Raw genomic sequence first — 12,395 nt, 5'->3', positions numbered from 1 at the left:
GAGCAATCCAACAATGCCCCCAATTTTGTTCCCATGCAGAAGAAGAAGACGAAGAAGTAGGAAGAGAGAGAGGCCGCAGCTTCAAACCCAACGTGTGGTCTTTGTGCATGGAATTCATTCGCATTTCACAAACCCCTTTTCCTAATTTCTCAAATTATTCCAATTTTTCCTATATAAAACCCACTTCCCCTATTCCTCTTTCCCAATATCCACAAATTTGAATCAATCGATTACAATGGAGATTGGAGCTGTGAACTCTGAAATGGACACAGCTTCAACTATCTCCATTAAAGGCATTCTCAGTCTCCTTGTTCAGAATGCCGATGAGAACAATGGCAGAAGGTTGATTTCCCTTGGTATGGGTGACCCTTCTGCTTATTCTTGTTTTCATACAACCCGTATAGCTCAAGATGCCGTTGTTGATTGTCTTGAATCTGAGAAATTTAATGGCTATGCTCCCACTGTTGGTCTCCCCCAATCTAGAAGGTTCAATTTCTATTTCGATTTTGTTTTCTCCCCCGTTCTTGTGCTTAATTATTGTTTGCTTCCTTTGATTTTTGAGGGTTTGGTGTTGAAAATGGTTAATAAATCAATGAATGCATGTTTGATTTTGTTATGAATTTCTGAATTTGGGTTTGTTCTTCGTTGTTGTTAATTTGAATATTCTTAGCTTATTCGTATCATTCTGATTCTGACCCTTTTTTTGGCTACTGTTTCTCATTTGTCCTATTGTTATTAACTATAGCCAACCAACGTTGAAGATTCTTTCCTACCTTTTTTTCTGCTTTTAGTTGCTTCAGTTACTGGGTATTTCTGAGTCTTTCTCCAAAATTAGATGCTGGGTTGGGTTGCTCTTTTGCAAATCTTTTGTTCTTCCGTTCAATATGGTGCTCTTCATCGGGGTTTCTAGTTAAGATGTTCCAAAATGAGTTTTAACTTGTTTACTTAATCCAAAGCTTGTATCATATTCATACCAACCAATTAGACGGTCAGAGGCAATTTATACATACATACATACAAATATATATTATATATGTGTGTGTGTGTATATATGTATTATATATATTAGTACAAAGACTTCCTTCTTATGTCGTCAAATGTCCTCCTATTTATTACCAATTTCAATCTCTTTTGGGAGTTTCTGAAGTACTTCCTTGGCATTTTGTTCCTATAATTTTCTTTACTTGTTGAGATGCTACCCTGCAACTCTCCAATGTTGGGATTTGAATTTTAGTACTTGATGAAACAAGTTGCATGATTCTCAGCTGAAGAGAGAATTTGAATACGTGTAGGTACCTTATAATTCAGTTTGTATTGAATATATATAACTTAAAATGCATCAATTTTTGAACTGGTCGGCTCACACGAATTGAAATCTATATCTATGGCGGAATCATAACTACTCATGTTTCGAGTAATCAATGGCATGTAGCATCAAATTAAGGTTACTGTCTTCTTTTCTAATTACTGAGTTTAAATTTCCCTTGATCAGGGCGATTGCTGAATATTTATCTCGAGATCTTCCTTATAAGTTGACATCTGACGATGTTTTTATTACGTCTGGATGCACACAAGCAATTGATGTTGCTTTGGCAATGCTTGCTCGTCCTGGTGCAAATATACTGCTTCCAAGGCCTGGTTTCCCAATCTATGAACTTTGTTCTTCATTTCAGAATCTAGAAGTCCGGCACTTTAATCTACTCCCTCAGCAAGGCTGGGAGGTTGATCTTCATGCCATTGAGACCCTTGCCGATAAGAACACCGTTGCATTGGTTATTATCAACCCAGGGAATCCATGTGGAAATGTGTACAGCTATCAGCATCTCAAGAAGGTTGGCAATAACCCAAAAAAGTCATGTACACTATACCTACAAGAGTTTTTATTTTGTTTTGTTTTCTTTTCTTTTTCTCTGACAGATTTAGTGTATTTGTAATGTTTTTGTTTGATGGCATTTCAGATTGCTGAAACTGCGGAAAAGCTTGGAATTCTTGTAATTGCTGATGAGGTTTACGGGCATCTTGCTTTTGGAAGTCGACCTTTCGTACCGATGGGAGTCTTTGGATCAACTGTTCCTGTTCTCACCCTTGGATCTCTTTCAAAGAGATGGATAGTACCAGGATGGCGACTTGGGTGGTTTGTGACTAGCGACCCTTCTGGCATGTTCAGAAAACCCAAGGTTCCTTCACCTCCCTCACAGGCAACTTAATTGCTGGAAATTAAATTAAACTATCCATCGGTCTTCATATCTTAACAAAACAATGAGTGACAAGCCTTTTGGCTGTCATCTAATTCCTATTGAATCATACCATCTTCCCATGCAGGTTATTGAGCGAATCAAGAAGTATTTTGATACATTAGGGGGCCCTGCAACATTCATCCAGGTTCTCATCTTATAATTTTGTGTCTTTTCAAAACAACTTTCTTCTATCATACTAGCCAGACCACATGGAGGCGTTAGGTCATATTAAAATTGATACAAAACTAAACGCTAGGTTCTGGTAGATGCAGATGGTGATAAGATTCTGGCTATAATAATTCCGATCATCAAAATATTTTCCAACGGACTCAAAACCCAAAACTCAAATCTAGCTTTGTATGTATTACTAAATGGCGTTTTGATATCCCAGGCTGCAGTCCCTCGCATACTCGAGTCAACTGATGAGGTTTTCTTCAAGAAAACAATTAATATTCTGAAGCAAACCTCCGAAATATGTTGCAGAAAGATCAAGGAAATCCCTTGCATTACGTGCACACACAGACCAGAAGGGTCAATGGCTATGATGGTAATGAAGGAAACCTCTCGATTAAGTAAAATTTTAAAAAAATATGAATACCATGTTGCTTATTGGCCTATGGTTCAATAATGTAGGTAAGATTGAACATTGATCTTCTTGAAGATATCAGTGATGATATTGATTTTTGCTTCAAGCTTGCCAAAGAGGAATCACTCGTCATTCTTCCAGGTAAGAACCTGCAAATACCAATGCTTTTGATGTACCATATAACATACACAACTTTAATTCAACAAAGCGTGTTGCCATTTCAGGAACGGCAGTAGGGCTGAAGAACTGGCTTCGGATTACTTTTGCGGTCGATCCGTCCTTTCTCGAAGAAGCACTTGGGAGACTTAAATCCTTTTGTCAAAGGCATACACTAATGTTGTAAAGAAGAATTGAGGTGGTAGTGATGCAAATGAAACAATAGAATGAGTCTCATAAGTTAACTGATAATGAATTGTTGTTGTAAGAGAAACTTCACTTAAATATAAATGGAAATCTTAGCAACTCCTTCCATGTATTGATATAGCAATTAGTTTAAAGGTACTATGCTTCAAAACTGACGTTCTTCCTTGTTTTCTGAAATGATTGTACGACACAAGATATATATGTAATGGTATCGGTTATAGTAACTGCCAAATGTACAAAATTATTGAAATATAGGAAAGAACAGTAATAATTCAAATGTACAAAATAATTCACGTGTCACATTAATAGGACATTGTAGGTTATGTTTTGGTGACCTTTAGTCCATAAAGATTTAGTCGATATTTAGTCCATACTTTCAAATTTGTAACAATTAAGTTCTTCTACTCGTAACAATTTTAGTCTTTTTTACAATATAGACTAAATTGTTACTTATAAAAAAGTATATATAGTGACTAAATTTTATGTGTTGAGGCATAAGAATTAAATCACAACAAATTTGAATGCATAGGAACTGAATGTATAAGTGATTGGATTGCTATAAACTAAAGTTTAAAAACAAAATTATTACTTTACATGATAGTTTTAAGAGACTAAAATATTATTTTAGAATATTGATTGAGAGCATAGTTCAACTAACATTAAATATGTATTAGTAACGTTAAACTAATCAAACTAATATTAAATATTTATTATCAAATTTAAAATAATCTGGATTCTAATATTCTTATTATCAACTTTAAATCGTTGCCGGCCTATTGGCTTGTGTGAGAATTTTTTTAATGAATGTTTGTTCATTCTCTGGTGCTGTATTCTTGTTCTTACACCTTTTGCCACGAAGCTTATGGCCAAAGAATGCGCCGTTTTACACTGCCACACAGCCATATTCTTCGTCATTATTATACAAAACTTTTTCCAAAATCACAATCAGATTAAAGGGGAATTTGATCTCTCTCTACCCTCCAAATACTTATAGACAAACTTTCAGATAGTCAATTCCAAAAGATTCTTTCTTTTCACAAATATTCATTCGAATAGGACTTAAACCCAAAAGATTACAATCGAAGTGGTTAGCTTTTATGTTTTTTATATTGATCTTTACGCCTTTTTATGTTGGCCACTTTTCATGCTTCTGCACTCCCAGTTCTGTAAATTTTCTTTGCGTTCTGTTCAATGGAGGCTTTGAACTCTTCTTCTAGTGAAATTCAAGGTGGGGTTTTCTTTTGTTCTGTTTTTTTTTTTCATGTGGGGTTTGAGATTTTTTGTGGGTTTTTTTGGTCTGGTTTTTTGTTGTTGTTAATATGATCGTTTCTGTTTGTGTGATGTTGCATCAGCGATTGGAAATGGAAATGAAACTGACTTGAAGGTTCCTGTGTTCTCATCATCTTTGGAGGTAAATTATTGAAACCCTAGATTTGGTTGATCATTTTTGCCCCTTACATGTTTGTATTGTATGTTTTTCATTTGGCATGTAGAAAGTTTGAGATAGTTAGTAGAGGCTCTGAGGTACTGAATCAATCTACTAATAGAAAGGATTGGATTATGGTTTCGTTAAATTTGTTCTCTATATGGTTGAACTTCCATGTCTCGAGTCTTTGGACCTGTTAGAACCTGTTTGAGTAAAAAAAATTGTGATAGAACCCAAATAAATTGAAATTTAAACGATATCTTATCTCTAAAGTCTTAATTCACTAACCAAAATAATGGTTTCGTTTCTCATTCTCCTTCTCCCTACTTATAGCCAAATAGCATAAGTAGAGAATTAATTGGTTGTTGAAGGTGGGAGACATTATTGTATAAGATTATGTAGGAGAGATTTTTCTTGAGAAGGAAAGAGTAATCTGATATAGTTGAGTTTTCTACTGGCTTTTAGAAAGTATCATCATTGTTGTTGCAAATGCAATCATTTTGCTCTTCCTCTCAAACAGTTGCTCGAAAAACTTCATGAGAAATGGAGTTTGGTCGAGAAGAAACCGTATCCAGCAATGTATTCCAGCATTCTTGGTGGGATTATTACAGATCCAGCTATGATGGTGATTCCTATTGATGACCACATGGTTCATCGAGGCCACGGCGTTTTTGATACAGCCATTATTTTAAATGGGTTGGTACATGGGAATATTTCATCAAATTTATTTCAGTTCCTCTCAATTTCTCAATCTATTATATGTTATAAAACCTTTGGTTTGGTTTTCAACAGATATTTGTATGAGTTGGATGCCCACATCGACCGCTTCCTAAGATCGGCTTCAAAAGCAAAGATCTCTCCTCCCTTCCCACGGTCAATTCTTCGGAGCATTCTTATCCAATTGACAACAGTATCACAGCTCAAGAAAGGCACTTTAAGATATTGGTTAAGTGCAGGTCCTGGAGATTTCTTGCTCACACCTGCCGTTGATGCAAATTCTGCATTCTATGCGGTAGCCATTGACGACGACTTCTCTCAATGCAAAGAAGGGGTTAAAGTGATAACAACCACAATCCCGATGAAGACGCCTTTGTTTGCAACAATGAAGAATGTGAACTACCTACCAAATGTACTAGCCAAAATGGAAGCTGAAGAGAAAGGGGCATTTGCTTCCATTTGGGTTGATGAAGAAGGCTACATTGCAGAAGGTCCAAATGTGAACGTTGCATTTATAACCAATGAAAAGGAGCTTATCTTGCCTTCTTTCGACAAGATTCTCTCGGGTTGCACTGCACTGCGACTTCTTAAGTTAGCTCCGAAGTTGGTCAAGGAAGGGAAGCTGAAGAGTGTTGGAACTGCAAACCTTACGGTTAAGGAAGCCAAAGGCGCTGCCGAAATGATGTTTGTTGGAAGCACACTTCCGCTGCTGCCAATCATCTCATGGGATGAAGAACCTATTGGAGATGGTAATGTCTATGGACTGATCTAAACTTCTGTTAAAGTGATAACGAATGAAATGTTCTTATAAGCAACTCTATTGATTATCTGATACAGGACATGTCGGAGAACTGACAATGGCGCTCTCGGATCTGCTTTGGGACGATATGGTCTCAGGTCCTGAAACAGAGAGAATACCTGTTTCATACACACAGTGAAACCAAGCCCCAACAGAATCAAAGGATGCCATGTCAAAGGCTTGCTCTTCCTATGGTCATATCCGCTTTCTTTGAACGTGAATAAAAGGAAAATATCTTATTGGACATGTTCCCAATAGTGATCGTTTTTCGGTTATATTGTGTATATATTCATTGCGAACTCGGTTGTTTTACCTTTCGAAACTTGATGATTGCATCAAATGAAAAGGCCGATGTGCATTTATCCGAGCTGAGGTATGCTTCAAGTTTATTGAAGCTAAAGATGAATTTTCAAATGAAGGTCTACTGGAAGATAAATTTTGCAGTACTTTAGTTAAAATTTGAGATAAACATGGCAACACTTTAGCAAAAACTGTGTGAAAAAAAAATAAAAAAAAATCAAATTTGGAAATATGAACCATGAGTTGGTAAGTGACATGATTTGAGAAATAGTGACATACTTTTAGGAAGAAAAGTCATATGAGGACTTCTTCGATCATGAGCAATTGAGCCAGATTTTAAACAGAGGGTCAAATTTGAAATTTAATCTTGCAAATATTTAAACACGAATAGTTATATTGGAAATTGAAAATACTAAAACATGATAGGCTCTGCAATTTTGGTGAAGGATCATTTATTATTAATTCAATAATTGAATGGATTATAGACTAACATCTAATCTAACTAAGATAGTAATTGACGTATTAATCTATTCAACTACAATAAATTATTTTTTTGTTCATTCTATATTAAGTTACAAGATTAGTTTTTAAACTCCGAAATTTATAATTATTTGATTTTTAAATTTTACAAAATTATCTAATATGTTTCAAAAAATTTTAATTCTGTATCTAATAAATTTATAAACTTTTGATGTAGATTTAATATTTAATAGATCCCTAAAATACTTTGAAATTTCATGTTATGATCTTCAATTCTGTGTCTTCCATCCATTTTTTTAAATTTAAATCTTTATTGATTAAATTTATAGTTTTAAAATTTTGAAGAAAAAAGTTATAGCAAATAGATCCATTTAAAAATATATCACAAGCATAAAATAGTAAAAATAGCAAATGCCAATAAGTCAATTAATATTTTTTATAAAAAAATATGTAGTCTACCTTTTAATAGTCAATGATAATAATAACATATTTCTCAAATTAAAAATCATCTGTAGTAACATCAAATAACTATTAGTGATGATTGTTATCGCTATTTCAATTTAGAGAAACCATAGCAGAAAACCCCCTAAAAATAGTAGATAGACGTAAATTTTATAGTATTTATCGATTTTTATGTTATATATATATGCAATTATTTTATATATATGGTACGACTTAAATGTTATTCACGAAATTTTCTATTTAAATACTTAATATAAATACAAACCTCGAGATGAACCCTTTTATTAATAATAATATTATTACTTTTAATTATTATTTATAGAAGGTTCGAAGGTTCCAATATTTATAGGTGTAATGTTTCATCAAAACATATTGGTTTAGAAAAATGTCACAAAAAAAAAAAAGCCAAAGAGGAAGAAAGAACAAAGAATGAAGTGAAGAGATGCTATTGCTATATATATAAACGCCACTCTCCTAAATTCTCACAATTCACAGCGCCACACACACAAACCTAAATCCATCGAGAAAGAAGACAACTTTCGGTCCATTTTCACGGATTCGGATTCAGCTTTCGCATCAATGGCGACAGGGAAATCACCTACGCCGGCATCGCAGGAGCTGCAGCAGACCAATGCAGCGGCTAGACCTGGCCTGAGGAAGCCAGTCTTTGTTAAGATCGAACAGCTCAAACCCGGTACCAATGGTCACACACTCATCGTCAAGGTTGTTAGCTCCAATACCGTGTTGCAGAAGGGTCGATCCGTGTCTCAGCACCTTCGGCAGACGCGGATCGCTGAGTGCCTTGTTGGCGACGAAACTGGAACCATTTTGTTCACTGCGCGTAATGATCAAGGTATGGATTTTTTAATCTTCCATTTGCTTCTGTTTGGTTTCGGGGGAATTGGGGAAAATTAGGTTTTTTTTTTAATCGTAGCTGGGGGGGATAAATCATTGATTTTTTAGGTTGGGGTATTTGAATTATGTACCCTTTAGCAATTAGAACTTGCCATTTTAATGCACTATTAAACCGATGTTTGACACAAAGATATAACATGAATTCTGAGATGGATTTTGGAGAATGACGTAGTTCTTGCTGATGTGCTTAAGGAAACTTGGACGTAGAAATAAGAGGCATTTGTTTTATGAATTGCATAAAGAAGCATTGATTTTGCTCTAATCTGAACTGGATGCGGATTTAGAAATTTACTGTCTTGCACTAGGATTTGTGTTGGGTTATGCATGGCTATGAATAGTCTAATTCCTGTGGTTTCATGATCTTTATTCATACGCCGAGCTTGTCTCGAATTGGAACATTATTTTTTTTTAATACTAACTGTATGCTAATGCCCCAAGGGATGGCCCCTTTGGGAAGGGCTTGTGTCTCTTGGTTATAAAGATTCCAATTTTTTTTCCTTCGAGTGAGCTTAATACCAAAAAGTCTTGATGTCTCCAAGGTCCAAACCTCAGGGGCGGGTGCAGGGTGGCCTTGGGTATAGCGAAGAAAGATCCGATGGATATGATGATGATTTTAACTGAAACTGAAAGTTTGATGTTAACTCCTCACAAATACATAGCCTTGGGTCTGTGGACTGTTGCCACTTGAGTTTTTAGCCTTGAAGTGGAGTTCTTGTAAACAACGAGAATGGGATATTGATATGCACTGGACCAATTTTCATGGTTACCAATACTTGGAAAGCATAATTAATTTAATCTTTTGTTTTTTTGGTACCTCAGCATTTAAACTTCTCAAAAGTTTTGAATGGGTTATTTTGTTTCCTCAGTTGATCAATTAAAACCTGGGACAACTATCATTCTTCGAAATGCAAAGATCGACATGTTCAAAGGGTCTATGAGGCTAGCAGTTGATAAATGGGGCCGCATTGAGATTGCCGATCCTGAAGATTTTGTCGTCAAGGAAGACAATAATCTATCTTTAGTCGAGTATGAACTTGTGAATGTTGCAGAGGAATGAGAAGGTACTACTGAATGCCAACTTTAAGACAATGGGTTGAGATGGCTGGTCAGTGAGTTTCCTGGTAATCTGCAGATGTGAATATATAACAACGCTATATTATAATTTTGTGTGGGTGAAGTATTTAAGCGAACAATCCCTTGATTTCTTCTAAAGCTCTATTCCGTCGGTTTGACTTACACAAAGCCATGTTTTGTCGGGTAAAGGTATAAATAGGTACTAGTTTGGTACTTGTTATAACTCTGGAAATGTAATAGAGCGTTAACGACGGCAAAGAATGCTTTTGGTATGCCTTTGATATCATATCTAACATGCAAAGTTTTCAATTTGCTGGGTTTGTATATTGTATATTCTCTGGCAATTCATATTACATGCAGGTTGTGGACAATAACTTGTCCTAGAAGGTGGCTTTACTTTGAAGGCAATAGCAAAAGTATTTTGGACCAATATAGAAGGTAAAATGTCTCAACTTTAACGAGCATTAGTCTGTGAATTGATCCCTTTAAGTCGTACCATCGAACCTTTCCATCATTCTAATCTCTTGGTCGAGAGCACATGCCATAATTAGTTGTATTATGTGTAGGTTGGTTTTCCTGTAAGCTAGTTTGTTTAGTGATAATCGATTGAACTGCCCTTAGACAGTGGTGGGTTGGATTAATCCCCACGTCTTCTTCCATTCATTCTAAGAACAGTTGGACGAAATTAGAGTTTCATGTGTTGATGGTGAAACAATGTTAAATATGATAAATACATACTGAATTAGTATTTTCAAGCGACAAGATGTTCCGAATTGGTATTTTGAGCAGTGATTTTCCTAATTTGTTAAAGTTAAAACTGTTTTCAACTTGAATCTAATTGCATTTGTCTTCTCTCTCAGGAGCGATGGTTATGATATAGTGTTAGAGAGACACAATTTTGGAAGTTCGATAAGTTGAAATTAGATTATCTTACTATTCTAATGGGACACCTTAATCTTATAAATAAAAACAAGCTTTTAGAAAAGCAAATTTTATCTCCTCTCAAAATAGTATTTGATCTTCAAATATGTCCTAAACTTAATTACAATGTAACCTACATTATATGACATATATTCCCTATGGGTTGGGAAAATGATTATTAAGTATACTCTTTCCAGAACTTATAACAGGGATATGCTAGTTTTTGTTAGGGGTGTACAACAGTGAGTTATAGTTGGTTTTTCGATCAAATTGTTATTATTGGACAGCTATGGTTTATTTAGTAAATGTACAAACTAATCTTCGTGGTCAAAGGGTAAAAGTCAATTGGTATTACTCTTCAAAATAATTTTTTAGAAAACCTTTTATTCAGATTTTCTCAAATTGACATTGATTGATCCTTCTTCTTCTTCGGTCGGTTTGGTTTTTCAGCCAATTATGTTCTAACAATTTGAATATTCTTTTCTAGTTCTTTTTTGGGTGGGTTTACAAAAAAAATATTTCTTCCCATTGAAGAAAAACCATACTTGATTTTTGAACATCATATTACTAATCACATCGATTTAAGTCTTGAATTTTTTTAATTTTTTAGTGTATCAATCGATACCCTTGATTACATTTTGTTTGGAAAAATATCGTGCAAGATTTATAAATGTGTTAACTAAATTTCTAAACTTTCATAAATGAAAACAATCCATTTTATAAATTTAATACTCGAAGAAATTTTACACATTTAAGAATTAATGCAAGAACAAAAGTGTCTAGATTGATTTAACTCATCTTTAAGAGTTTAATTGACTCAAATTATAAATTTCACACTGGTCAAACATAATTTATGGGTATGATTAATATTTGCTTTCTTTAGATACAAGAACGATCTAACTCTTTAAAATGTCAAATGATTTTAGTTCAATAGTAATTAACATAACCTATTTGGTGCAGTCCAAAAATATTTGATTATGGACTTTTATAATTAATAAAAACAATTGGTTATGGACTTTTATAATGAGGTTTAAACCAAAGTCTAGGAAGGGATGAAGGATAAGTTTGCCACAATTAGTTGGCCCAACAAATATTGATATGGGGTCAGATTTTTATGTATATTATAAATAGATTTCGAGAAAAGACCTAATTTGACTATGAAATTTTATAAATATTCTGAAATAATTTTCTTTTTTATAGGTAATTCGAAATTAAGAAATATATTTTGCCTTATTTACATTATATTTATCATTATTGTGTAAATTATAACTTTCTTAATTATGAAATTAATTAATGTAAAATCTTAATTATTAATGAAAAAATGCTACCTTGTATAATTTATTTTAAATTATCAACGAATAATATATTTTTGAATAAGTAAATAATTTCCATAATTATCTTTTTTAATTATTCATCAGTCGCATAATTCTTACATCCTCATCTCCGTTGCCAACAGTCATTTTTCTCTATTACAACTGCCGCCTGCAATTTATTCAATTTCTCCACTAATTCCGGTACATCCTCGGTCAGAAAGTTATCGAATTTCTTCACCAATTCCATCTAATTTCATTCTTCATCTCCTTATATTTCGTCCATCACCGATTTCGATTCCGTTATTTATAGAATCTCAATTTATTTTGTCCTTTCGTTCTCATCATGCATCCGGTTAATTGTCTTCCTTAATTCCTTATATTTTTTTTGTACTTCATTAAATCGTAGTATTCCTAGAACGTTTAACGTTATATTCCGAAATATTTGTTTTAGACATATACCACTTCATATATATAATAATACATATATTTATTACATACAGTCTCCATGAAATTTCAATTATCTGTTATGTGAATTAGTTTATATATACCCCTTCATATATACAATAATGCATATAAATTGAGATACAGTAAACCTATTAATATGATATGTGTGTTATGTTATTTTTTAAATATATACCCCTTCATATATACAATAATATATATAAGTTGACATACAGTAATTGACGAATATGATATGTGTGTTATGTTTTTTTAGATATATATCCTTTTTTATTTACCATAATACACATATATGGACATCCAGTAACCATAGAATATCATATGTTTTCTTCAAGTAACCGTA

The 12,395-nt window shown here is 33.7% G+C and overlaps 3 protein-coding genes across 3 annotated transcripts; all 3 read left to right on the top strand.

Moving 5' to 3' along the window:
* The first annotated feature begins 235 nt into the window (after nt 1–235).
* On the top strand, nt 236–3,166 carry LOC103501785 (probable aminotransferase TAT2). Its single transcript, NM_001297536.1, has 7 exons — nt 236–486; nt 1,493–1,832; nt 1,959–2,177; nt 2,323–2,382; nt 2,629–2,784; nt 2,871–2,964; nt 3,048–3,166. The coding sequence occupies exons 1-7, from the start codon at nt 236–238 to the stop codon at nt 3,164–3,166; spliced, it is 1,239 nt and encodes a 412-aa protein (NP_001284465.1).
* An 819-nt stretch (nt 3,167–3,985) lies between these two features.
* On the top strand, nt 3,986–6,495 carry LOC103501786 (D-amino-acid transaminase, chloroplastic-like). Its single transcript, XM_008465482.3, has 5 exons — nt 3,986–4,414; nt 4,539–4,597; nt 5,133–5,308; nt 5,405–6,078; nt 6,167–6,495. Exons 1-5 carry the CDS (start codon nt 4,378–4,380, stop codon nt 6,265–6,267), a joined length of 1,047 nt encoding a protein of 348 aa, XP_008463704.2. The 5' UTR covers nt 3,986–4,377; the 3' UTR covers nt 6,268–6,495.
* A 1,249-nt stretch (nt 6,496–7,744) lies between these two features.
* LOC103501787 (uncharacterized protein At4g28440-like) lies at nt 7,745–9,668 on the top strand. The gene is made up of 2 exons (XM_008465483.3): nt 7,745–8,223; nt 9,152–9,668. Exons 1-2 carry the CDS (start codon nt 7,950–7,952, stop codon nt 9,340–9,342), a joined length of 465 nt encoding a protein of 154 aa, XP_008463705.2. The 5' UTR covers nt 7,745–7,949; the 3' UTR covers nt 9,343–9,668.
* Nucleotides 9,669–12,395: the final 2,727 nt, after the last annotated feature.

The sequence above is a fragment of the Cucumis melo genome, chromosome 7 (assembly GCF_025177605.1).
Source record: "Cucumis melo cultivar AY chromosome 7, USDA_Cmelo_AY_1.0, whole genome shotgun sequence".
NCBI lineage: Eukaryota > Viridiplantae > Streptophyta > Magnoliopsida > Cucurbitales > Cucurbitaceae > Cucumis > Cucumis melo.
Note: the sequence above shows the minus strand (reverse complement) of the source record. Positions and strands in the feature narration are given on the sequence as shown.